Source organism: Pipistrellus hanaki (assembly GCF_964339955.1).
Source record: "Pipistrellus hanaki genome assembly, chromosome: 1".
NCBI classification, from domain to species: Eukaryota; Metazoa; Chordata; class Mammalia; order Chiroptera; family Vespertilionidae; genus Pipistrellus; species Pipistrellus hanaki.
In genome coordinates this window covers 203,790,797-203,818,521 of record NC_140503.1, presented here as the reverse complement: position 1 = coordinate 203,818,521, position 27,725 = coordinate 203,790,797, and the positions used below count along the sequence as shown (strand labels likewise).

At 46.8% G+C, this 27,725-nt stretch overlaps 1 protein-coding gene across 1 annotated transcript in view; it reads right to left on the bottom strand.

The window, feature by feature from the left end:
* Positions 1-27,156, bottom strand: part of PROM1 (prominin 1) — an 89,172-nt gene extending 62,016 nt beyond the window's left edge. The window contains exons 1-2 of the mRNA XM_084896826.1: positions 26,929-27,156; positions 18,600-18,999 (exon numbers count right to left, since the gene is read on the bottom strand). Coding sequence (XP_084752952.1) covers positions 18,600-18,822 — 223 coding nt within the window. The 5' untranslated portion in view covers positions 18,823-18,999; positions 26,929-27,156. The remainder of the gene's footprint in view (positions 1-18,599; positions 19,000-26,928) is intronic.
* Between the last annotated feature and the right edge of the window lie 569 nt (positions 27,157-27,725).

Below are 27,725 nucleotides of genomic sequence, written 5' to 3'. Positions count from 1 at the left end.
AAGCCCCCACTTTATTCTTCTAAGTTAAAACTTGAGGTCCTCAGCTGACTTCCCTCTTAGCTATACCTTTACAAGTTATCACTTACATGTGACATTTAATGACCTCTGGCTTACTTATACATTGTCTGACTCTTTATTCTGTGTAAACACATTTGTTTCCTCATCTGGAGAGGGTCCATTCTTAAGGCAGAAAATGTTCTCTCTCATAATCTCTAACCCAGCGCTATGAATCTGTGGTAAGTGTGAGTAAAACTTGCATGTCCTAAACAAGACAATTAAATGAGATCCCAGAAGATACCATAAAGCCAGAATATTTTCCTTAGGGGGAAAAAAATCTAGAGATACAAACATGGTAGTATTCTTAAGAAGTTTCACTTTTGACCCTGGCCAGGTAGCTCGGTTGGCTATAGTGTCATCCTAATACACCAAATTTGGGGGTTCAGTCCTGGTCAGGCATATACAAGAATCTACTACGAAATGTATAGATAGGTGGAACAACAAATCAGTGGGTGTTCTCTCTCTCTCTCTCTCTCTCTCTCTCTCTCTCTCTCTCTCTCTCTCTCTCTCTCAAAATCAATCAATATTGTTTAAAAAGATTAAAAATAAGAAAAGGAGCTTCATCTTTTTTGTTTTAAGAACTTCTGCACCTCAGCTTCTTTATTAAGCCCCGAAGGGGATGGAGTTGAGACATCAGACCTCTTATAAACAAACAAACAAAAAAATTCCAAAATCACCCTAATTGTTGACCTAGAAAACCCCAGCCTTTCCAGTGGTACATTAAGCATCAGACAAAATCTGATTTTCTTATAGTTCTAAGTCCTTAATTCAGTCTGATTTTTAAGTGGGCAACCACTTATTTTTTTAAGTCTCATTTATTATAATTTAAAAAAATTATTAGATAATCTGCATACACAGACCAGTGGGTAAGAATCTTCTGTTTTTCTTATAGGCCATATCTTTATTTTTAGATTCTCTTTAAGAATATAATGTGATTTTAACTAAATTAAAAAAAAACAACAAAAAACTGTTGGCCTGGGGGGAAAAATCTAAAAAGCAGTAGAGCAAAATGTAAACATAGGTTACCTTTGAGAGGAGAATGGACCCTTTTTTACTTGTTTCTGTGCACTTTACATTAACACATACTACTTATAAAATGGAAATAAATACTTATTTCCATTTTTAATTTTTTGAGGAAACTCCATACTGTTTTCCATAATGAGTGCACTAGTCTGTATTCCTACCAGCATTGTACTAGGGTTCTCTTTTCTCCACATCCTATGCCAGCATTTGTCAATTGTTGAAGAATCATATCTTTTCATTAATAACTCTAGCCAGGGAAAAGAATTCTAAAAGCAAGACTAGCCCTAAAGAGGAACTGGAAATAAAAATAGAGAGCAATGAGTCAGTTTCCATGTGATTCCATCCATTCCCTTGGTGGAGAATGAGGTCACTCACTGGCTGGTGGAGGGTTCAGGGTAGAATTTGAGAAGAGAAAGAATGCAAGTAAGAAGTTGAAACAACCCAGCCAGTGTGGCTCAATGATTGAGCATTGACTTATATGAACAAGGAGGGCACGGTTCCATTCCCAGTCAGGGCACATGCCCAGGTTGCAGGCTCCATCCTCTGTAGGGGGCGTGCAGGAGGCAGCCAATCAGTGATTCTCACCATTGATGTTTCCATCTCCATCTCCCTTCTTTTCTGAAATCAATTTAAAAAATATATTTACAAAAGAATAAAGTATTAAAAAAAAAAGAAGTGGAAATGGAGATTGATTGTGAAACAGGTAAAAAGTGTCAGGAGTGTAAGTGTTCTGGATCTGTGGATACACATCTAAAGCGAGTCTGTGGGCACCACAGCCATCTTTTCTAGGCAAGTTCAGTTGCTCTGAGAAAGAAATGAGAAAATGGGGCAAGGAGTTTGGGATTTTGCCAGAAGAAAATCAGTGAGAAAGGAGGGCAAGGCGATGTTTATAACAGACTGGGGGTGCCGACAGAGTGAAGATGAGGGGGTGCTCTGAGTGCAATCAGGAACGCTGAGTGGTAGAAGAACAGTCTAGGAGGCAGCTATATTTTTTCGGGGAAGGCCACCATGTGAGGAGGAAACCTGTGCATAGACTTGGAGATAGGAAGGAGCCAGCTGCCAACTGAGAGGATGCAGACCATAAAGAAGGAAGGCACAACACGTGCAAAGGCACTGGGGTCAGGAAGGAGCTTGGAGAGATTCTAGGAGCTAAGAGGCCTTGTGACTGCAGTGCAGTGAGCACGTGGAGTGTGCCCGAGTGTATCCATCAATTCACACAACAATAGTGCACTGTTTGAAGCTCTAGGGATATGGCATTGAGGAGGACAACAAAATAGCCCCACCTCTCAAGATGGTTAGAGTCCAATAAGCAAGACAAATAAATATTCTATCTAATAAAAGAGTAATATATAAATTGACCATCTCTCCAACACACAAGATGGCTGTCCCCAGGTGAATACAAGATGGCTGCCACAAGATAGCCTGCAGGGGAGGGTAATTGGGAGGGATCAAGCCAGCAGGGGAGGGCAGTTAGGGGTGACCAGGCTGGCAGAGGAGGGAAGTTGGGGGCAATTGGGCCTCCAGGAAAGAGCAGTTGCGGGGGAACCCAAGCTCGCAGGAGAGGCCAGTTAGGAGTGACCAGGTCTGCAGAGGAGGGCAGTTAGGGGCAAGCAGGCTGGCAGGGGAGTGGTTAGGGGGTGGTCAGGTTGGCAGGCAGAAGTGGTTAGGGGCAATCAGGAATGCATGCAGGTGAGCAATTGGGAGCTAGCAGTCCTGGATTGTGCCTAAACGGGCAGTCGGACATCCCTCAAGGGGTCCCAGATAGGAGAGGGTGCAGGCTGGGCTGAGGGACACACCCCACCATGCATGAATTTTGTGCACCGGGCCTCTAGTTTACTATCATGCCAGGATATGTGCTACAAAGAAAAATAAAGCAAGGTAAGGGAGTGGGGACAGGGGTCCTGAATTAGTGCCGCCAGAGATGCTCTCTCTGAGATGACACTTGAGCAAAGGAGTCAAATGACATGAAAAACCATGCAGAAGGTCCAAGCAAAGGGAACAGTCAGATGTTAAGGGTCTGAGGCAGGACATCGTGTGACATGTTCCAGGAAGAGCAGGGAGGCCAGCTGGTGTCACTATTGAGTCAGGAGGCCACTGCAATGGCCCAGGTGATGGGCAGCCCAGGGAGGACAGTACTGACTGAGAGAAGCGGGCAGATTTGATACTAGTGGACGACTCCTGGGAGAACATCTGGATTTACCTGCGAACAAAGTGGTCTTCAAGAAGACTGGTCTGCTCCCTGCTATTGCAATGCAATACTGGGAGACATTCGTTTTGGAAGTTGCTATTAACTTCAATTTCATGGTAGATGTTCCTTTCCACTAAGCTTTACTTCTATTGCACAAATTAATTCTACAGAAATGCAATTCCCTGCAACGCAGGCATCCCGGACATCCATTCATTTTGCGCACACACACACACACACACACACACACACACACACCAGACTTGGCTGCATTAAGCACTGCATGTCATGATCTATCTTCTTCTTGGAAGCCTGCTGTCCAAATCTCATTAGGCTGAGTTTCTGGGTCAGCCAGTTGCCAAGAGGGTATTAAAACCCATACAACCTCCTCCTCCCCGGGATTCAAGGCAATTTACTTCCGATCAGGTTCGGAGAAGAGCCTTCGTCTCAATTAATAAACATGTCCTATTGAATCCGTGATGCTGTCCATTTAAAATATCTTAAAATGATAATCTAAGAACTTACAGATTCCCACCGGAGGCCATAACTGGTAAAGAAATGCCACACGCCAAGAAACAGTTGTTTCACTGTTTTGGCTCCGAGTGTTGACTAAGAGGCTTGCTCCCCACAGTTACTGAACAGAAGCCTGTGTCTGCAGCTGCTCTCTGTGACCAGCTGCCCCTCCTGGCCTTGCAAGGCTACGCAGACTTCTTTCCCCTGACTGCTGCCCTGGGAGTCCTCTCCCTCCCCCTCCTCTCGTTCTAAATTCGTTCTTTTTTCCAAGCCCACTCAATACAAATTGGACTTCTAGGATGTTTAAATGTTTTAATGTAATTTTATTGATTTCAGAGAGGAAGGGAGAGGGAGAGGGAGAGAGAAACATCAATGATGAGAGAGAATCATCCATCGGCTGCCTCCTGCACACTCCACAGTGGGGATCGAGCCCTGGACAGGCTGGAACCGTGACCTCCTGGTTCATAGGTCAATGCTCAACCACTGAGCCACACCAGCTGGGCTCAAATTCCTATTCTACCTGTGCTAACAGGGATATGGTTAAAATTAAGATAACAAGGATTAGAAGAAAGACAAAAGAAAAGTAAGCCCAGGGACAGAAGATGGAACTCCTGTGCTCCACACAGGGACTACCTGGTCCCTAGCTCCACCCCCACAGTGTTGGCTTTTGCAGCAAAAGAACACAGGAAGCAAGAGGCCATTCTGTGCCCGCTGCGTAGAGGGGAAGCCACTGTTCTAAAATTTTCCAGAAGCCATTTAGAATGAATTGCTCAGGCCCATGGTCCAGGAAAAAGGTTAAGACCAGAAACAAGGGTTTTTCCACGTGCTCTCACCAAAAGGAAACTCTGAGACACAATCAACAACTCAACAACATTCTAAAATGGTAGCTGAAGGAACATTGTGTAATTTCAGAAGGCAAGGGTGAAGGGTGAGAAGGAGGATTCCTTGGGAATCACCCCGGGTGTGCAGCTCCCAGCTCAGGAGAGAGCCAGAGGGTGCATGCAGACAGGAGACTGGCAAGTGTTAAACAAACAAACTAGAACAGCTCACACTTATCTGTGGCATTCAATCTTTCCCTAGAGGTAACATTTACTCAGCTGACAGAAGTCCACGTGGGTAAAACAAAAGAGAAAGTATAAACTATTAGAAAACACCACATTTCAAAATCTACAGGATACAGCCAAACTGTTCTCAGGAGAAATGTCATACACTTACACGCATTTATTAGGAAAAGAAGATAAAAATGAGTACTGCAAATATTGGGGGTAATGCTTTGTAAAGTATATGATTGTCTAGTCATTATACTGTACACCTGACCAATAGAAAACAAAAATAGAAACCGCCTGCTATTTCTGAGATAAATACTGTCTGTCACCAAAAATGATGCCTTATTACATTCTGGGACTTACATTCACAAAAGCCCTGGGAAGAGAAGTCCATCAATAAATTATAAGCCAAACTATTAATGATAACAAATTGAGGGAGATGTAATCAAATATTTAAGAGTTACAAAAGAAAATGAAGTAGACTTCCAGGTGTAGAAGGGAAGAATTGCTAAAGATAGATTGAACAAAAAGAACATAATTTTTTTTAAAAAAGGACATTAGCAGCCAGTAAAGGCCAGCCCTTAATTCTATTACTCACTCCTGTTCCCGTGGGGAAGACTGATTTATAAAACAAGCATCTTGGACATGGTCTAAGACCCATGAGCAAAATCTGGACTAAACCTTTCCATCAAACGTTTCCAATTTTTCTACTTGATTCTCTTCCTGGACTTCTAGGAAATAGAAGAATTCACAAAGCATTTTCCACGAGGTGCACTGTCCAATCCCACTACTAGAAAACACCACATTTCAAAATCATTATATTGTACACCTGACTATTATGCAATAGCCTAGTGCAGTGGTTGGCAAACTGCGGCTCGCAAGCCACATGCAGCTCTTTGGCCCTTGAGTGTGGCTCTCCCACAAAATACCACAGCCTGGACGAGTCTATTTTGAAGAATTGGCATTAGGAGAAGTTTAAGTTTTAAAAATTTGGCTCTCAAAAGAGATTCCAATTGTCGTATTGTTGATATTTGGCTCTGTTGACTAATGAGTTTGCCGACCACAGGCCTAGTGTAAGAAGCACACATGACATGAGAATGATGCTGAAATCAGACAGATCTGAATTCAAATCCCTGCTCTGCCCACGCACAAGCTGGGTGGCCCTGGCTGAGGGAGGCCCCCTCTCTGAGCCTCTGTTTCCACGTAGATGATATAGAGAAGATGCCCACCTCACAAAACACTGGGCAAAATTCAGTGAGCTATCTCCGCATTGTTATTGTAGGACTAAACTGGTTCAATCCGTATGGAGTGCAACGAGGCTATAGTTGTTAAAAATGGAAATTCACAAAATTATAAACTGACCTGGCCATGCTATTTCTAGGAATTTATCCTATATACAGACTTCAGTGTGACATTACTGAAGTTCCTTATAACAGCGCTTGTGACAGCAAAATGGGGAACACTGGTTAACAAGTAATGAACTACAACACAGCAATAAAAAAATAAAAGACCGAGGAAGCTCTCTAAGTACTAATATAAAATAAGGAACAATGTGTATGGTTTTTTTTTAATATTTTATTGATTTTTTACAGAAAGGAAGGGAAATGGATAGAGAGTCAGAAACATCAATGAGAGAGAAACATTGGCCAGCTGCCTCCTGCACAGCCCCTCCTGGGGATGTGCCCACAACCAAGGTACATGTCCTTGACCAGAATCGAACCTGGGACCCTTCAGTCCGCAGGCTGACGCTCTGTCCACTGAGCCAAATCAGTTTCAGCACATTTTATACTTTTAAATTCTGAGTGATGCAAGTATGTTACGTACTCAAGGAATTAAGTATTTTAAATTTGGTGAGCTACTTTTACAAATCAAAGTGGAAAATGCCAAGAGATGCAAATCAAAACAACAATGCGGTACCATCTCACACCTGTCAGAATGGCCAACATCAACAAATCAACAAACGACAAGTGTTGGCAAGGTTGTGGAGAAAAAGGCACCCTCATGCACTGCTGGTGAGAATACAGACTGGTGCAACCACTGTAGAGAACAGTATGGACTTTCCTCAAAAAACTGAAAATGGAACTCCCATTTGGCCCAGTAATACCACTCTTAGGATTATATCCCAAGAAACTAGAAACACCAATCAGAAAGGATATATGCACCCCTATGTTCATAGCACCACAATCTACAATAACTAGGATTTGGAAACAGCCTAGGAGCCCCTCAGCAGATGATTGGATCAAAAAACTATGGTACATCTACACAATGGAATACTATGCTGCCATAAAAAAGAAGAAATTCTCATCATTTGCAGCAACCTGGATGGAATTGGAGAACATCATGCTGAGTGAAATAAGCCAGTCAATGAAAGAGAAACACCACATAACCTTACTCATTTATGGATAATAAAGAACATTATAAACTGATGAACCAAAAGATAGATATAGAGACAGTAAAGCAAAAAGCAGACTGTCAAATTACAGCAGGGAGGGTAGAAAGATCTGGGGGAGATAAGAGATCTACCGAAGGACTTGTATACATGCATATAAGTACAACCAATGGACACAAAACTCTAGGGAGGGAGGGTTTTTCGGGGGGGGGGGGAATGATAAGATATGTACACAGATAATAATTTAATTTAAAAAAAAAGTGGAAAATGCCAAAAATTCAACTGAAAAGTAAGCCAAGACAAGAACAGGAAGTTTCTTTGATTAAAAAAAAAAGATAAGAAATTCAAATGGAGGAAGGGTATGACTCACTTGTGATTAAAGATACACAAATTAAAACATGACATTTTCTTCCTGTAACATGTCAACACTAAAAATCTTAATCACCAGCATTGGAAAAAGTGTGGGAAAACCATTATTTTCATGTTTTAATACTGGGACTACAAATTGGTACACAAATCAGACAGCAATTTAGTAAATCAATCAAAAACTCTGCAGGCACACACCACTTGCCACAATAATGCCTTTTCTGGGGTCCCTCCTATTGATTGAACTTGCCCAACCTTGCAAAGCTATGCATTCAAGAGTGGTCTTCTTAATAGTGTTTGAAAAACAGAAAAACAAAACTGGAAACCCAAAAACCCACCAATATACCAGGGAAGTGCATTGTCTTATCAATGGAGCAATGCTTAGCAGTAACAAAGATGTGGGAAAAGAACTAAAATGCCATTGCTAGGGAATGGGATAAACACAATGGGGCTTACTCATACAAAGGAATTAAAACGAATGGGTGAGAAACCCTGAGTTTCAACATGGATAGAAACCAAACACATTAACAGTGAGTTAAAACAAAACAAAACAAAACCAGTGCTCTCTGGATACATAGTGAGCCCATGAAGACATGTATGAGAGAACCCGAGCTTCTGTGGACCAGGGAAGGAGGGATGGAGGGAAGGAGGGAGGGAAACCAGGAGCAGGAACGTGGGAATGGGGATTCTAATTTCGTCACTAAGGTTTTCTTTCTTTCTTTATTTGTTTCTTTGTTTCTTCCTTTTTAAATTTTATTTTATTGCTTCAAGTATTATAAAGAGTAAAGCAATCTCACTACACGTTCATTGTGGTAGAATAAACACACTATGGGTGGTTTATGTACTTTTTTCCTCTGTATTTCTTTGCATTGTGTGAAACTAAAAAGAAATAAAATGGATGTCAGGAATAATCTATCAGATATGGTAGGTTTTAAAAGTAAGGGGCAGCCAAAACCAGTTTGGCTAAGTGGTAGAGCATTGATCTGCGGACTGAAAGGTCACAGGTTCGATTCCGGCCAAGGGCATGTACCTTGGTTGCGGGCACATCCCCGGTAGGGGGTGTGCAAGAGGCAGCTGGTCCATGTTTCTCTCTCATCGACGTTTCTAGCTCTCTATCCCTCTCTCCTCCTCTCTGTAAAAAATCAATAAAATATATTTTAAAAAATAATAAAATAAATAAATAAATAAAAGTAAGGGGCAGAAGCCCATGTCAAATAATTCCTTTGGGGGGGGAGGGGGGACGCGCGCGCGCGCGCGTGTGTGTGTGTGTGTGTGTGTGTGTGTGTGTGTGTAAATAACTTATGGTGCCCTGACTGGTTTGGCTTCGGCCAAAGAACTGAAAAGTCCCAGGTTCAATTACAGTCAAGGGCATGTATCTTGGTTGGGGTACATCCCGGGTAGCAGGTGTGCAGGAGGCAGCTGATCGATGTTTCCAACTCTCTATCCCTCTCCCTTTCTCTCTGTAAAAAAATTAATAAAATGTATTTATTAAAAAAAATGTCTGATCTCTTCATCACATGACACCATTAAGAGAGAGAAAAGGCAAGCCAATGGTGGAAGAAGATTTTTGAAATACATGTATCCAGCACAAGAGGGGATCATTTGGAATATTATGCTAGAAGTTTAATAAACTCCTTCAAATCAGTTTAATGAAAGAAGCAGACAACCCAGTAGAGCAAATAGACAAGAGAGTTGGACTGGCACTTCCCTCAAGAGCATATTCCAGTTCTGGCCAGGGAGCTCAGCTGGCTATAGCAGTGACCCCTATATGCCAAGACTGCAGATTTGATCTCCAGTCAGGGCACATAGAAGAGGCAACCAATGTAAAGATAAAAATTATGAACAACAAATACATATCTATCAACAAATGAATCTAAAAATCAAGTGAATTAAAAATCTGATGAGCAGAATAAACTGGTGAATATAATAGAATCAGGAACATAGAAAGGGAGTGGACTGACAATTCTCAGGGAGAAAGGGGTGTCTGTGTGGTGGGTACAGAAAAAGACTGGACAAAAATCGTACACCTATGGATGAGGACTGTGGGGAGGAGGCACGGACAGAGGGGTGGGGTGGAACCGGGTAGAGGGGAGCCATGGGGAGTGGGGAGGAGGAACAATTGTAATAATCTGAACAATAAAGATTTATTAAATTTAAAAAAAAATGTCTGGTGTTCATTCCCCAGAACCTAGAACAGAGTCTAGCACTTGAAAAGCACACGCTTTCTATTCATGAGTGAACAAATGGCTATATGAATACCTTGTTAGCAATCATTACCTTTCCATGTTATTTGCCTTTTATGTACATGTATTGCTTTCATACTTTAAAAATATTAAAAACTTAGTTATCTTTATAACTATTGAGATGATTTGAATTTAATTCAATACTTAGTCCTTCTCAGTTCAGGCATGCCCAGGAGCCCTGGTCCCCTTTCCTGCGAGCCCACCAGATGGTTCTCACCTCACAGCTGTTCCTGCCCCTTAGCTCCTCACAGATACTTTATTACTGAGGAGTCCAGGAATCTCGTTGGCTAAAATAGTATAAGCTTGAGTTTTGCCATGAAAGTACAAAAAAATCAATAATCTTGGAGATATAGTCTCAAGTCTTGGAAACATAAGTAGCTATCACAAAATCCATATACTTTTAATTCTACAGGAGTAATGGAGCCGCCCAAGGCAACGCCCCAGATGTATAAAGTGAAGGGTGTAACACGAAGCATTCGGATTTGAAGAAAGCAGAGATGCTCTGACAGCTGACAAGAGGGAAATTAAAAGTAATTGAAAACCTGACAGTAAGGGAAGTTTTAGAAGAAAATGTAAAAGCAGAGCAACACGCTCTGGAAAGGCTCACAGCCCTGAGGGTGTTACTGTTTTGATAGCTCAGGGGTATCATCGTGACACCAGTATTTCAGGAAAGCACACACAGCGAATACTCAACCTTTGTTGAGTGAATAGAGAGAGAAATTTGGTGGAGTGGCAGAATTTTTATAGAGAGTAAAAAATACTACAACTAAAGCCAGCAACTATGAGGATCTCGGATGTGCCAGGCATGGCTGGTACGAGTAATTTGATAGATAAGCTGAGATTGCAAACTATGGAAAGGCAGTGTGAAGCATGCAGAAGTAAAAGTGAATAAATGAAACTGAAATGGTACAGACAAAACAATAAGATTAGGGGGACCAGACTTCCAGAGTTATGTGTCACATGAGCCAAGTTTTCAGAAATAACAGTTTGCCAGGAAGAGAGTGAAGGACAAGAGGAACGGAACAAGGAGTCTCGTCTTGAGCAAACTTAAGTCCTCACATCAGACAGGGACTGCAGTGAACAAAAACCAGGAATTGTCCGTGCAAACCCCTGAAATCTCTAGTGTCAAGCACTTTTCCTTTTGCGTATTGATGAAGGGGAAGGCTACATAATACAATTGTAGAAAGGTGGAAAAAATCATTTATATTATTTCTTTCTCATTTTTTTTACTCTTCACCACACACAGTTGAATCCATCAGTTCAATGAATGGATGACGTGACTCAGTCATATAAATGTACAGCAGAGACTCTACTTTCCAGCTGATCAGGCTACTGGCCATCAGTTCCTTCCCTAGAAGACATGGCGGCACGCAGTCCCTAATCAGATGTGCCCTTTGCTGTCTAGTGTTCATTGTACACTTACTGGATGGATTCGCTTGCTGGATCTGCCCTAACGGAGAACCACAAATGGAGTGGTTTAACCAACAGAAATTTATTGTCTCATAATTCTGGGGGCACGAAGGCCAAGATCGGCATGTTGACAAAGCCATGCTCCCACTGATGGCCCCAGAGAAGGAAGGTCTGGGTCTCTCCTAGCTTTTTGTAGTTCCTTGGCTTGTGGCAGCATAACTCCATTGTTGCCATGGCATTCTCCAAATTCCCTCTTTTATGAGGACACTAGTCATATCAGGTTAGGGGCCCACCCTACTTCAGTATGACCTCATCATTTGCAACAATCCTATCTCCAAATATGGTTGCGTTCAAAGGTACTGGGGGGTTAAGATTTCAATATGGGAATTTCAGTGATGGGAAGGGGAACAATTCAACCCATAACTCTGGGTTTGTTCCCAGGCTTCTTCCTGCCTCTTTAAATATAATAAGTAATATTACACCAACTGAAGAAATAAGACCATAAAAAGAATGAGCATTGAAAATGAAGTCAAATGGCCTATTAAGACTTAATAAAAGCTAGTCAATTGGATGAAATTACATGTGGGTAAACGGTAAAAGCCCAAAGAGAAAGCTACAGGCTACAGAGCTAGGACACTGAGCTCCAAGTGTTTTGTTGAATTTCAAAGAAAGCAAAACAAAGAAGCCAAAATTAGAGAGGATGCATTTTGGGTGGGTGCTGTTTATGTCAGAAACACTAATGGTAAAACTTCAAACAATTAACTCATAATAAAAATAATTTTAAGCCCTTGGCCCTACATCAAAAGATTGGTGAAAGAATGCCTTAGGGTCCTTACTAAAAACCTGCTTATTTTTGGTCAACATCCTTATGGGAACTGACTTGGAGAGATGCCCACAATATAATGCTAAGTGAAAGACTCAAGTTATAGAATATGCAAACTATCCCACTTTTTCTGAAGAGTTTCAATATACTTGAAAGCATGTTTGCAAATGATCTTCAAAGGATTAGACCTGTTACGAATGAATGAATGAATGAATGAATGAATGAATAATTAATTAATATAGAGTGGTCATTAATGCATTATGTTGCATTATAAAGAGACAACCAGAACATATGTCTCTTGATGCAAATGTGCAATACCATCCATAAGTTGTTTTGACTCTAAATGAACGTGGGTCTGATCTTTCTAAGTACTAATTTACAGGAAATGCAGAGGACAGAGGAACATGTTAAGAACATAACAATCAGCAAAGTTCAGTCTATAGGAAAAGTAACTAGGTTCTTCAATAAATAAATCTCAAGGGGAAAAAAACATGAAGGAGCATCCTATAAATTCAAAAGAGTCATAGGAGACACATCAACCAATTGCAATGTATGGGCATTATTTGGATCCTGACTCAAATAAACTGTTTAAAAATGGCACTTATCAACACTTCCTGAATATTGGACTATATTGAAGAACTACTGTTAACTTTCTATAGTAGAACAGTATTGTGTCTTTATTTTTAGAGACACATACTGAAATATTTACAGATGAATGATAGAAAGACTAGGATTTGCTTCAAAATGAAGGGGGGGAGGGGGAGGAGGAGGAGTGGGTAGGAGTAGAACTGGAGCAAGGTTGGTCTTGAATTGAAAGTTGCTGAAGCTTGGGTGATGGCTAACTGAGGACTCAATCAAACTCTTCTCAAAATTTTTTAAGAAATGTCTAAAGGATTTGATTAGTATATATGGTCCCCAAAAGACACATACAAAATCTTCATAGCAGCACTTTGCATAATGGCTCTTCTCAGGGAGTAAATGTTTGTCTCTCCCAAAGCCACATGTTGAAGTCCTAATCACCTGTGATGGCATTTGGAGGTGAGTGGAAGAGAAGTCCTAAAATTTGCCTTCTTTGATTGCTCCATCGTGATTAATCCTCCTCTGGACAGCCATGGGCACTGTTCAGACCTGACAGTGAGCTCGGCCAGCCTGTCCTACATCACAGCCCATGGCCAAGGTGACAATCTCCTCACTCCATGTCAGCCTTTCAAGAACAGAGAAACCCAGCCAACACCATCTCTGCTGAACAGCACCAGGCTAAGCACTCGGTGGGAGCTCACTTTGTGTTTACACGATTGAAATACAAGCATTAGGAATTAGACAGTCAGGTTTGAGTCTGGTTTCATTGTTTTTCAGAAACATGACCTTGGGCCCATACCTTAGCACCTCTGAGCTCTTGGCGAAGACTAAAGAGCCATGTAATAGGTGGGCTGAATCGCGACTCCCAAAATGATGTGTCTAAGTCCTGAGCCTGGGAACCTGGGAATGTGACCTGATTTGGAAAAGGGTCTTTGCAGATGCAATTAAATGAAGGATCTTAATATCATTCTGGATGTAGGGGAGACCCTAAACCCAATGACTGCTGTCCCTATAAGAGAAAGACGGGGGAAATGGGGGAGGGGGATATATGAGCCAGAGACACAGACCGTGGCCCTGTGAAGACAGGCAGAAACCAGAACTCCTGGAGCCACCAGAGGCTGGGAGAAGAAGGAAGGGTTCTCCCCGGGAGCCCTCAAAGGGAGCATGGCCCTGCCAATAACCTTGACCCTGGACTCTGGCCCTTGGAACTGTGATCATTTGTTTGTGGTCACCCAGTCTGTGATCATTTGTTATGGCAGCCCTAAGAAGACAATACAGGGAAGGTCAAATACAAGACCAGTGCTCTAACCACTGAGCCATGGAGCCTGGTATCAAAGAAATACTTATTCTTAAGTCCATGTGATCACCAAGACCTGAAGTTAACTTAAAGGCTTTTAAATAAATATGTATGTATTCATTCATATTCTTTTTAACAAACACTAATATAGCACTTTGTATATATCAGATGCTGTTATAATTTTTTCTATAAAAAATATTTATTTAGCCCTAAGCAGTTTGGCTCAGTGGATAGAGCACTGGCCTGTGGACTCATGGGTCCCAGGTTCAATTCCAGTCAAGGGCATGTGCCTTGGTTGCAGGAACATCCCCAGTAGGGGGTGTGCAGGAGGCAGCTGATCAATGTTTCTCTCTCATTAATGTTTCTAACTCTATCCTTCTCCCTTCCTCTCTATAAAAAAACAATAAAATATATTTTTAAAAATATTTATTTAAATATTATGACCAAAAATTACTATTATTATTATTTTTATTATTTCCAGTTTAGAGAGAGAAAATTAAGAGTTTAAGTAACTTGCCCAAGGTCACAGGGCTAGCAAACATCAGAGCCAGGATCCAAACCCAGGCAGCTCTTCCCAGGGCCAGGATGTTAGGCTCACTTCCCAATCTAGCCCCCAGCCAAGCTGAGGGTGCCAGGCCTGCGTAGGGCCACCTCTCCTGGTTCTGTCCATCCTTTATGGTTCTGACCCAGAGCTGCCCTGTGCACACCACACTTTCCAGCTACTCCTCCAGGTGCAGATTTTAGGACTTCTCTCCACTCAACCCCAGAGGACAAGCAACACTTAATACCAGGTGGACTTCACCCAGCCGCTGCTGGGTAGCTGCTCTATTTGCCTTTGCACTCATCTCTCATCTCCTGCAGGTACTTGAAGTCCTCCTGAATGGACACAGCTGGAGACCACAAAAACAGGAAGCTTTTCTCTGGTGTCTTTTTCGGGACTGGCCCACGTTTCCCAGAAGGGCACAGCTGCCGCCCTGTTTACTAAGGAAAAGCCAGGAGCACACTTCAGCAGGGCCTTGCAGACAAGCCTAAGGGAACATAGCTGATAGGACCCGTTTTTTAGTTTGGCTGAAGCAGCTGTGCTGTGAAGCGGAAGGTGTGTAAGGAGGACCAGAGGAGTCTCCGTTACAGTCTGCAGACACATCTGTCCCCTCCCAAGCAACACCACCCCTCACTCACTGGGCTAGTAGCAGACTGAGAAACCTGTCTCCAGGACTAGCTGCCTCTCCTATACTCCCTGGCTTACCTTGGGGATCGTTTATTTTCCTTTTATTTGATCATCATGCTTGTAAACTGAGCGTGGGTCACTGTGAAAAAGGAGTAATTTTTTTGCACGTTAAAAGGGTGCATTGCAGAAGATCACCTGCATGGGTGATGAATGACCAATGCCCTTTCCAGTTGGATGCGTCTGTGATGAGTTTGGCAGAAATTGTGGTCCAGATCAGAGCCATTGTGAGGGAAAAGCAAAGAAAATGTCCCTGGCCAATGGGTCTCTGGCCCACTCAGGAATGGGACATTTGAGACTGTCCCTCATTTAAAAGAATGTCCCTGGGGACAGGTAAATGCCATCCCTAAGCCAGGCCTCCAGGGAGGCACATGGAGCAGAGCTGGGGGACCAGCTGTGTGGGCCTCACAGGACCTCAGTCACACCTTGGTGAACTTATATGGCTGGACTGGTTGCCAGTACGAGTCACATGATCTAGCAGACAGTACTGGCTTTGTCTGAATTAAGAACACACGGATGGCCGAAATCGGTTTGGCTCAGTGGATAGAGCATCAGCCTGCGGACTCGAGGGTGCCAGGTTTGATTCCTGTCAAGGGCATGTACCTTGGTTGGGAGCACATCCCCAGTAGGAAGAGTGCAGAAGGCAGTTGATCGATGTTTCTAACTCTCTATCCCTCTCCCTTCCTCTCTGTAAAAAATTAATAAAATATTAAAAAAAAAAAAAAAGAACACACAGGTGTTGGATAGAATACATCCTGATTCTACGTGGATATTGGCATAGACACACCTACTGGGCTGTGGGCTGGGGCCATTCTTTCCTGGGAACCACCTCCTTCTGTGATGCCATGTGGAGTTGGGACCTTGGCCACAGGCACTCAGTGGGCCCGGGGCTGGTGGTTGGCTCAGAAAGGACTGGAAGTGGGATGGGACTGCAAGAGAAAAAAAATGCCCAGCCACTCTCCAGGAAGCCGGCCTGAAACTTATGTTGGCAATCTGGTTCTCCACCTCAGCCTGCAGGAATGGGGGACCCTAGAGGAGGGAGAAGGGGAGGAGGGAGAAGTGGCTGCATGCAGAGAGGAGCCAGGTGGGCGGTGGAGAGTCCAGAGAGCGTGAAGTCCAGTCCCTGGGAGCTGACCCCTTTTTAATGAGGGCAGGAATGACATAGCTGCAGTCCTAATGACAAACTCTTTTTTTTTTTTTTTTTATTGCCTTAGCTCAGTGTTTCCCAAAGTATGCTACCATACCCCCAGGGGTACGGGAAGAGTTTGGTGGGGGTACGCGTTGCACCGGAGTTTGGTGGGGATATGCATTGCACCGTGCTTAGCTGCGTCTAATTCTACGTTCTCATGAGTATGAGGGGTACTCAGCGTTACGAAAATTATAGAAGGGGTGCACATATGTCAAAAGTTTGGGAAACACTGCCTTAGTTAATGGATTTCAGTTACCTGCAGCAGAGAGAGCTCCCACATAGCCTAGCATCCTGGCGGCGTCTCAAATTCAACAGAAACCAAGCTTCCCTTTCCCCTCTTCCACTCTAACGTGTTTCCCTGAAAAAAAGACATCCTCCGAAAATAAGACCTAGCGCATGGAAAAATAAGACATCTCCTGAAAATAAGACCTACCGCAACTTTGGGAGAAAAAATTAATATAAGACACTGTCTTATTTTCGGGGAAACAGGGTACTTACCCAGCTCTCCTCTCACTCCCACAATATACCAGAAGCAAATCAGATTAGCCTAAACGCTGTTAGAAGCAGGCCAACCATCCTATAATCTAAATTAAAAGTATACCAAACCAAGGCAGAGAATAATTTTAGAGAATTGCTATAAAAATAAAAGCAGATGAGACTTTTTTCCCCCTGCTTGTTTCATCACAATGGCTGATCTGGGCCCACAGTGGCTGATCTGGTCATGATTCTGCCAAACTCATCACAGACACATCCAACTGGAAAGGTCATTGGCCATCACCCATGCATGTGATCTTCTGCAAGGCACACTTTTAACGTGCAAAAAATTACTCTCTTTTCACAGTGACCCATGCTCCATTTACAAAGCACTATGATCAAATAAAAGGGAAACAGATTACCCAGAAGGTAAGTCAGGGAATATAGGAGAGAAAGCTAGTTTTGGAGACAGGCTTCTAAGTCTACCACTAGCTAGTTGCACGCCTTGGACATGTAATCTCATCCTGACTTAGTTTTCCAACCTGTAAAGGGGGTATAAGAGATAGACAGAAGACTACCATCATCTGCCTCTCAAAGTTGTTGGGAGATTCAAATAAGCTAACACTTGGCAAAGCGGGTCCTTCAGCAGATACAGGGATAGCAGGAGCTGTTAGATGCAGCAGTTCCCGGGGAGGAGCCAAGACCACTCAGTAAACTGGCACTGCATCCGGGCTCTGGCTTCTTCACCCAGCTCTGCCACCACAGGGCTCCCAGGAGACACAGTCACCTGACTTCAAAGGGAATGGGTCTCTTCTTAGGAGGCACCTCCCTGGGGACTGTTCCCGAGGAGCAGCAGCAGGACGTTGAAGGATCCCTCCTGGAGACACCTTCCTTTTCCCCGTCCTGATGCTAAGCTTGGCGTCAAATAGATCTAACATTAAGCCAATAACAATTTAGACTGCCAAACCCTAGTAACAGACTTTTTCCACAGACTATTTTAATTTTCATAATCTTGTATGGAAACACAAACCCCAAAGACTTTGAGGATAGCGAGGAGGGTAAGCAGTGGTAAGAAGGCCAAGTAGACACATATACAAAGAATAATAGCACTCTATGCCCTGAGCATCCCAACAGACACCATCCCTCCTTTCCTCACAAACTCTTAGAATTGAAACACACTTTCTTGGGTACAAAGGTTTGGTCAGGCCTTTCCTTGCCTGAACAATGTCAAAATTGCTTTTTTGTTGTTGTTTTTTGTTGTTGTTAATCCTCACTCAAGGGTATTTTTCCATGGATTTTAGAGAGAATGGAAGAGAGAGGGAAAGACAGAGAGAAACATAGATGTGAGAGAAACTCATCCATTGGTTGCCTCTTGCATGTACCCTGACTAAGGCCAGATTTGGGGAGGAGCCTGCAACCAAGAATACCTGCCCTTGACCTGAATCAAACCTGGGACCCTTCAGTCCACAGGCCTATGTTCTCTCCACTAAGCCAAACTGGCTAGGGCCAAACTTGCATTCTATGGTGGGCCGAGAAGAGTTAAATGTTTAAGCCATGAGGAAATTATTAACTCCTCAGTTGATGACAGAGAATTTGCATTTGTACCCTAATGTTTACCTTTGGTATGTACCTAAGAATAACTCATTGATCCAGCCAAAAAGAAAAGAAATAGAAAGAGTCTATAGTCTACATCAGTCGTCTTGTCATTAATGAACAACGTTGAATGTGTGCACCCCACTGTGTGGGGACCAACCCCACCTTTCCCACAGTGGTCACTTACCCTTTGGGAAAGCGTTGGGCTGCACCACCTGGATGAAGTTGTTCACCATCCTAAAGAGACCGTTAAAGGAATCAGGTGGGAAAAAGTCTTTGGTCTCATATTCCTGCATGGGCAATTGAAACGTCAGATTATCATCAAAATGGCCTACGGGGAACAAGGAATCCTCTGAAATGGTACTCTGGCAGAGTCCCAGCAGCAGCAGGACGCCGAGTGTCAGGGTCATGGCTAGCCAGATGCTCCACGCATGAGGTAGAAGTGGGGGCCTCTCGCCTCAGAGGTTCTGGAAGCCGTGGATAAGCCAGGAGTGTGCGTTTCTGTGTAGAAGAGGCGCGAGGAGGGGAGGACTGGCCTGGATGGCATGCGCGATCTCCAGTGGGGTCGGTCACTCAAGGCAGCATCCCTGGTGGAGGGAGAAGAGGCGTCAGTCACTAACACAGTGGCAGGCCTGCACCAGGAGCTGCCCAGGAGGAAGCTGTGAGGCTTTAGAGCAAGCCCTCAGCCTAATCTGAATGGGGGCGGGGCTCAGAGGATGCCTCAGAGCCATGGGACTGGGAAAGTTCCCTGCAGGTCCCTCCTCCCGCAAGATCTGAGCACTGACTACCTTCCAGACACTGTTGTCCTTGCTTCAGAGGTAGGATCTGGCTTAAGGCATTATACCATTTTACAGATAAGGAAACTGACTGAGGATTTCCTTGGTGACTTGCGTGAGGTCACAGCTAAGTCCAAGGGGCTAGAACAGTGGTCGGCTAAGTGGCTCGAGAGCCATAAGCAGCTCTTTGGCTTCTTGAATGTGGGCTCTTCCACAAAATACCACGGCCTAGAAGAAATTTAAGTTTAAAAAATGTGGCTCTCAAAAGAAATTTCAATTGTCGTGATGTTGATATTTGGCTCTGTTGACTAATGAGTTTGCTGACCACTGAGCTAGACTCCTGACCTTCTACTCCCTACAGAGCTTTCCCTCCCAGGCTCCCGTCAGAGGCTGAGGCCCCAGCAACAGACTGGACGCTTTCTTTTTTCTCCTGGTCTCTGGAGATAAATCTTACTCTGCCTTTTATTCTACTTATTGCTCACTGATCTTGGTTCAAACATCCTTCCTCTATCCACCTACAACCCAAACTAGAAGAGCAGGGTCTCAAAGGCGTGGGCCAAACTCTTCAAGGCTGGGTGACTACAGAACTTATCTGTCTCAAAGGCTCACCAGGTGGTCTTGATGGAGATCTTTGCCCCCACATCACCACCTGATCAACTAGGGGTCCAGGCGATGAGAGGCAGGGCAGAAGGGGACATCTGCCCAACCCTGGGAGAGGGAGAAAGATACAGGGATCCTAAAAGCTGCTACCAAACCAGTGTCTACTGAGAATGCTTCCTGTGGCCCCTGTTCTCCTTGTTTCTGTCCCCAGAACTTACCACAAAGCAGGGCACACAGTAGGAGCTCTGGGAGTGCTGCTGAATATGAAATAGATAAGCCAGAACAGCGGACTTGCTTGTATCATTGCATGAGGCTAGTGAGCTAAAACAGAACCCACCAGCTGAACTGGGATGCTCTGATTGCCTCCTCAGTTCTGGCATCAGGAAGCCCGGATTTTATTTATATGGAAGCTGCATGATTAGAGCAAGGATGATGGGCCAGGTACAGAAACTCACCAGGGCAGAGAGCCTGGCCAGGGGAAAAAGTGGGAAAACAAGAAAGAACCTTGTCCTCAGGGTAACCTATCCTCCCCTAGCATATCTCTAGTCCTGCGGTTTAGACCTCCTGACCTTCTCCTCCCTACAGATATGCTCAGGACAAAGTACCCAGTACACACTCTCCTCTAGTCTCCCCTAGGAAAGCACGCCAGCACCATTCCCTTCCTCCTTCTTCCCTTTAAGGGACCCCCACATGACTTGCCACCAGGGGAGCAACAGGCAGCAGCAGCATGTCCTTGTCCTGAACCTGTCTGTGAGCCAAACTCTCCTGCTGCTGCTTCTATGCCTTGTCTCACTGTCCAAAGTATGTTTTTGCTGCCATCATGGACCCAATACCCTTTGGTTCAGGCCAGTGTAGCACTTCCCTTTAGATATTTCCATCCCCTACCTCCTTTTCTTTAAATAAATTCAATGGTTCTTTATCCACCATCTGAGATGGCTCTTCAGCCTGCCCACACATCACTGACTTTAACATTTCAGTTGACACACACAGGTGCTCTTGAAACACTCACTGTGAGAGCACCCATCAAGAAGGTGACATACTGTACAAGGGAGCAGAGGATCCATTACCTACATCCCACCAAGTCAGAGGAGGAGGTAGGATTTCATGAGCTACTTGAATGAAGATGTGAATTCCTATAGAACCCCCTTAGATGTTGCCTAAGTCCTGTCCCACTCCAACTACTCTGCAAAGAGCCACCAATAAAATGACCCCAGATTCTGCCTTTATCAACACAATGCTGCCACATCCTCAGTGGCCCTGGTACCAGCTTCATCAACCCCAAGCTTCCACGTCTGCTCCCCATCCCACCCACAGATACACCAGGACCTGACAATTGCTTCCCAAAGGCGATCTCCCTGCCAGGCATGGCTGCTGCAAACCCCTGTCCTCAGGTTCTGCACTGTCCCAGCCTGCACTGCTTCCAACAGGAACCCGGGCTCTGCTTGGCCCTCAAACCCTTTCCAGAGAGAATGAAGAAGAAAACAGCGTGGCAGCTTTGCAAGTCCCTTTCGTCTGGGAATCTCTGGGCTGCACGGGGCAGGAGAAAGTATGAAACAAGGGATTTGTGTGGTTATTCAGAAGTGAAAGGGCTACTCTAAGCAGGCAGGCAGCTGTTTACACACACACACACACACACACACACACACACACCACACACACTACATACACACATACCATGTACACATAAACCACACACTGACACATTACCTGTACACATAGAACACACCAATACCCATAAATACAGGGTGGGCAAGAGTAGGTTTCCAGTTGTGAATACATAAAACAGAGTTTATTCTTATATTATTATTTATTAACTAGAGGCCTGGTGCATGAAGTTGTGCATGGGTGGGGTCCCTCCTGGCCAATCGGGGCTGGTCAGGGGGAGGGACCACTGGAGGTTGGCTAGCCACAGGAGGTTAGCTGTGGGAGTGTACTGACCAGCAGGGGGAAGCTGTGCATTGAGCATCTGCCCCCAGGTGGTCAGTGCATGTCATAGCTACCGGTTGATGGTCCAGTCTTAATGCTTGCTTAGAGGCCCGGTGCAAGAAATTTGTGCACTTGGTGGTGGGAGCGGAGTTCCTCAGCCCAGCCTGTGCCCTCTTGTAGTCCAGGGGCCTATGGGGGATGTCCAACTGATGGCTTAGGTTTAAGCCGTCAGTCAGACATCCTTAGCGCTGCTACAGAGGTAGAGAGGCTTCTGGTTTCCACCACCGCTGCTGCACTCACCAGCCCTGAGCCCAGCTGGCTGAGCAGCGCTCCCCCTATGGGAGTGCACTGTCCACCAGGGGGCAGCTCCTGCATTGAGCATCTTCCCCCTGGTGGTCAGTGTACATCATAGCGACGGGTCATACTGCCACTCTGGTGATTTGTATATTAGCCTTTTATTATATTGGATTATTGTATTATTTTCCATATAACCAACTTTAAACCTACTTTTGCCTTACCACACACAGAATAACACTCACCACATACATGTACACACACTAACACACACCATATACATAGGCACCACATATTGACACCCTACATACACAGATCTCACACATACCAACACACCATACACACAGCACACACTAACACACAACACACACACGCATGTGGACACATACCACACAATACACACACTGCGCACCCCTCCCACCCCCCCCACAAGGGCATCTTGTTTTCTGCTGAAGGACAGGCAGGGAGCAGAGCAGCTGGGAGGATTAAGGGCTCAGCTGCTGAGAAAGGCTGGCTTCCCGGTAATGCCACCGAGCCCCTGCCAGGGCGGGGGGCCTGTGGGAGAACCAGGAATGAGCAGACTCGCAGGCCCCGTCCACAGAACACAGGAAAGGGAGGTCCCGAAGGAGAAGCTGCCTCTCGCTGCTGGGAGGCAGGCGTGTCGGTGGGTGTCTTTACTCCTTGATCCAAAGTGGAGGTTCCTCTTAAAGTTCAGAATACATTTGAAAAAAATAAAATAAAAAAACCTCACTACGCTTGAAACACTAGACAACCGATAAAAGCCAAGTCCAATAGGAAACGTTTCCATCCCCGTTTTCATCAGCTGTGCCAAGAGGCCCGGGTGCGTGCCGATCCAACCACATGCAGCCTGAGAGTGGCCCCCGGAACAGCCCGCCGAAAACCTGGGAAAACCTTCACGGCCAACAGCTGCATCCGCATAAAGGGGGGCGTTTATTCCAAACGCAGATGATCGGAACTTATTTCTAGAGACGTTGATCTGCATAGTTAACAAGCTCCCCTGGTGAACGATTCCTAAAACATCTCAGGTCTGAAAGCCAGCACTGTCTGAAAGCCAGCTGCCTGGCCCATTCCTGCCTCTGTCCCAAACACAACCTCAGGACGACAGAACAAAAAGGCAAAAGCTGCCACCCGCCCGGCTCATAGTGCATGGGACTGACCGGCTGCTGTGTGGGGGGTCTGACTTCCTTATCTCTGTGCCCATCATGGACTCAGGCACACAGTAGGTGCTCAATAAGGACTGCTGAAATCAAATGGACTCACAGCATGATCGTTTTACCTGTTCTGAAATCATGCCAAGCGCTTGCTTAGGAGCAGTTCTGTGGCCTTTTGATGGGAGGCACTGGGTTGCTTGTGGCTACTTCCTGCAACCCAGGCGGCCACGGGGTCCTCACTGGTGTCACCGATGGGAGAGCTGGTGTGCCCTCCTGGGGGCCATCCTTCCTGCTGGGATCCTCACCTTCACAGGCTTTGGACTCTGCTCTCTGGGGTGCTATCTCCCGGCCTCGGCACCAGGCTGACCAATACACAGGATGAGATTCCTAGTTTTCACTCCAAATGCACTGAGTGCACACTGGGGAAGGCGCGCAGGAGTGTGAATGTGGCACAAACACCTCCCATGATTATGAGCCTGGCGTCCAGAGTTGGGCACTACCGCAAACCCTGGTTTAAAAGCAAGCACGGCCCCAGCTGGTTTGGCTCAGTGGATAGAGCGTCGGCCTGTGGACCAAAGGGTCCCAAGTTCGATTCTGGTCAAGGGCACATACCTTGGTTGCAGGCTCCTCCCCCGCCTGGGACCTGGTCAGAGCTCATGCAGGAGGCAACACATCGATGTGTTTCTCTCACATCGATGTTTCTGTCTTTCCCTCTCTCTTCCGTTCTCCCTAAAAATCAGTGGAAAAGCATCCTCAGGCGAGGATTAACTAGAAAACAAAACAAAATAAAAGTAAACATGGTGACCATCCAGCTTCATTTTTTTCTTTTGCGGGAACATTTGCTGGGGTGTCTGTTAAAAGGATCTCTGTATAGAGATGTTTGCCATCTGGGGTTTGGGGGTGAGAATAGGTGTGGTGGGAGCTGCCCAACTTCTGAGCCCACCTTTGCGAGCCTCTCATTGCAAGGCCAGCTGGGGCCCCCCAAACTGTGCACTGCCCCACCCCCAGGTCAGTCTGGCTCAGCCAATCAGATCCTTACTCCTGGGGCTGCACATGGAGCAGCGCATGGAGGCAGAGACTGTTTCTACCCCATTCTGCAGAGCCAGCAGCCACCTTCAGAGCCTTCTTGGTGAGAGCCACGGCCATATGCCAACCGGGAGCTCTTCCCATCACTTCTCAGAGCCACCCAATTCAGTTATCCAGAGTTGGCTTCTATCATTATATATATGATATCATTATATATCTGGCTTCTATCATTATATATATATGATATCATTATATATCTGATATCAATACAAATTGATATCAGATATATAATGTATTTGTATTGATATCAGAGAGGAAGGGGGAGGGAGACAGAGATAGGAACACCAACAATGAGAGAGAATCACTGATGGGCTGCCTCCTGCACACCCCCACTGGGGATCAAGCCCACAACCCGGGCATGTGCTCTGACCGGGAATTGAACCGTGATCTCCTGGTTGATGGGTGGATGCTCAACCACTGAGCCACGCTGGCTGAGCGGCTTCTATCATTTGTAACAAAGCAAATCTCCGAGGGAGCAAAACCTATCTTCATCATTATTTTAAACGGTTAACAAAACAGTGTTTGGTTTAAAGTTTTATTATTTAACCTGCCCTCTGATGCACTTCGCGAGACTCACAAAACAGCCCAGCATGGAATCATAGGGAAGCTCGTAAAAATCATTATGAGCCGCATTAAGGAAACAAAACAAAATTAAAAGGCACCGCTGAGGAGACAGTGGGGCTGGATGCTGGAGTCTGACTTATTAGCTCTGAGATGGTTGCTTCCCCTCTGGCAGTTCCCTCCCTTCCTCAGTGAAACAGGATTGCCAGTGGTGGAGTGTTACAGACAAGGCAGGCTGGGCACCTGGCTCCCAGCTGGCACTCAGTGGTGGGTCGGTACCGCTCCTGCCAGCTTCAAGACTCTCCCCTAACAAGACAGGGCAGCTCCAAGGATATTGATGGTGAAAATTCCCAAGTATGTAAGAAAAGAAAAATAAATATTAAGTTGTCCATATTCCAGTCTTGTGGCCACACACACACACACAAACCCCAAAATGCAATTTCACATAGTTCAACCTCATGCACGAGCACAGTTGCGTGAGTCCCCAGGGGTCTGCTGCAGCCCAGGGAGGGGGTAGGTTTAAGGACCCAGATCGCACACCTTATCCTCACAAGGGCATGCACGGTCCACAGGAGCCCGGACAACCTTATAGGAGTGGGGCGGGGAGGGCAGGGACCATCCCGGGCTGCAGGAGCAACCAGTTTCTGCAGGAAGCCCGGCCCGCGCTCCGCTCCAACGCAGCCTGGCCGGCCCCCTGCGACCCTCTCTTTCCTCCCTCCCCACTTCCCTCCCCCCAAAGAATGGGCTGAAGGACACAAAAGCCTGGACTGCAGGGCGGGCTGGGAAAGCTGCTGCAGGAGCCCGCCGCCTCCTGAGCTAGGGGGCTGCCCGAGTAACTTGGCGGCCCCGAGCGCGCGGCCCCGCAGCCCGGGTGGGCACAGACCGGGTCCCCGAGGAGCAAGGGGCCCGGAGCGGTGCACCCCCACCAGGGCATGGGCTCCCCAGCCCCTCAGAAACTGACCTCCGCCTGACTCTCCGACTCCCCCTCTCCTCTCGGCGGCGCGTCCTCGGGCCACGCGTCCCTTTGTTGTCCCAGCCGCGCCGCGCCGCGCCGCCGGGGGCACCCCAGCACCCAGTTCTCACCCCAACAGCAGGGGGGCCCTGCGCGGGGGGCAACCCCGGGGGAGGGTGCAGGGGGAGGCTGCAAGTCCCGGGTTAGTGAGGCAGGGGACGGATCCCACTGCACCCCAGAGCTCCCCCTGCTGTGGTCGCTTGCACAGAGCCTTCCAGGGGGCAAACCAGAGAAAGGGGACCCCTTCCCGTCCCCCACCCCCCCCCGAGAAGGATCAGTGCCCGGTGTTTCCCTCCCCTCTCCCCGCCCCAGCACCCTCTCGTCACAGAACAGCGCCCAAGCCCCTGAGGAGCCTCCCGGGGCCTGCTGCCCCCCACCTCCACCCCCACCCCCCGAGATCCACTCTGTGGCCTTGGGGTCCGGGTCCTGGTTCTGTTCGCGCGCCCGCCGCCTGCGCGCCCGGACCAGGGACCAGGGCCGCAGCTGCAGGCGTGGAGAAAGACCCGCCAGGCAGCCCGCAAAGTTTGCGCCTCCACGCCTGGCGGGGCGCCGGGACCCCTCGCCCGCCTGGCAGCCCACTGGCTCCCTGGCTGCTTTGGGGGTTCCCAGCCCCTGCCCGGGCGTCGGGCGTCGGGGCGCGGGGTCTTGGGGAGCTGGGAGGCGAGGGGCGCAGGAAGAGCTGCTCCGTTCCCCATTCTCCACCCTGGTTTTCCAGAAAGGGATGCAAGCACCCTTCCATCCACCCCCCCAGATCCCACAGACGGTCCCCAGGCTCCAGGCTCAGGGTAAGGACTCGGCCACTCACCGCGCCCCTGTTCGCTCTGCTTTAGCTGCACCGCCCGCGCCCTCCCTCTCCGCCCGCTCTCCGCCGGCTCAGGATGATTTATGGGGGACCACCCGGAGGCCACCGGAGCGGCTAGGAGGAGGAGCAGGACAGGAAAGAGTCTGCCCCGGGGTGGGGAGGTGGGGGGGGGGGGGGGTGAATGGGGGGGGGGGTTACTAGCGAGGACCGGGGTCTGGGGGACCTGTTGCCGCCGCCCTGCTCCCATTAGTCCGCCTTCAAGTCCAAGTTTCCTTCAAGGACCTCACCTGCCCGGGACAGCGTACGGCCAGGTGCCTGGAGGGGATCCTGAGGGTTTAAAGATCATAAGCCCGGGTTCCAGGCGCTCCCAGTGGGCCAGCCGGCGCGAGGCCCGGGACGTGGGCTGCACCGGCTTCCCGCCCTGCGCCCAGCACCCATGTCTCTCCTCAGCACCCACACCTCCTCCTCCAGGCAGAGCCCTCGACTGGGTTAGGGGTACCTCAGCCTTCTCCACACTCCGCCTCTATCTGGCTCCAACTCTGCCCAGACTCCTTCAGCCGCTGCAGACTTTTAACAAATGATTTACCAAAACAAAACAATAGTGTGTACCAATCACAATGCCAGTGGCCAGAGCCATAAAACGGCAGACAGCTTCATTCTGCCCTGTAGGCATACAGGACACACTCCGCCTTAATCAATCACTGTGTGCTGGTCTCCCTGGCTGTGAGCTGCCCCCCATCCCCACTGCCCTCACTGCTGCCCAGGGCACCTTCCAAGGTGCCAAGAGGTTCCCACCAACCACGGAGCCCCTCCGCTCACCCCCCACTCCTTCTCTTGAAGTGAGAATTCTGTCTGATGGGAAATACGAGAAGCATGAAGGAAAGGCTTCCAAGATGTGGCTGGTTCACTGTAGGCATTCAATGTTTTGTAACGCCGACAGATAGATGGATGGACAGACAGACCACTGAATGACGGACAGGAACATTAACTCAGGGCTCTTTTACTTTCCCCAGAATTTGCCAAACAATGCTGGTGCCTGGCCGGTGTGCCCAAGTGGTTAGAGAGTTGGGCAGCATATAGAAGG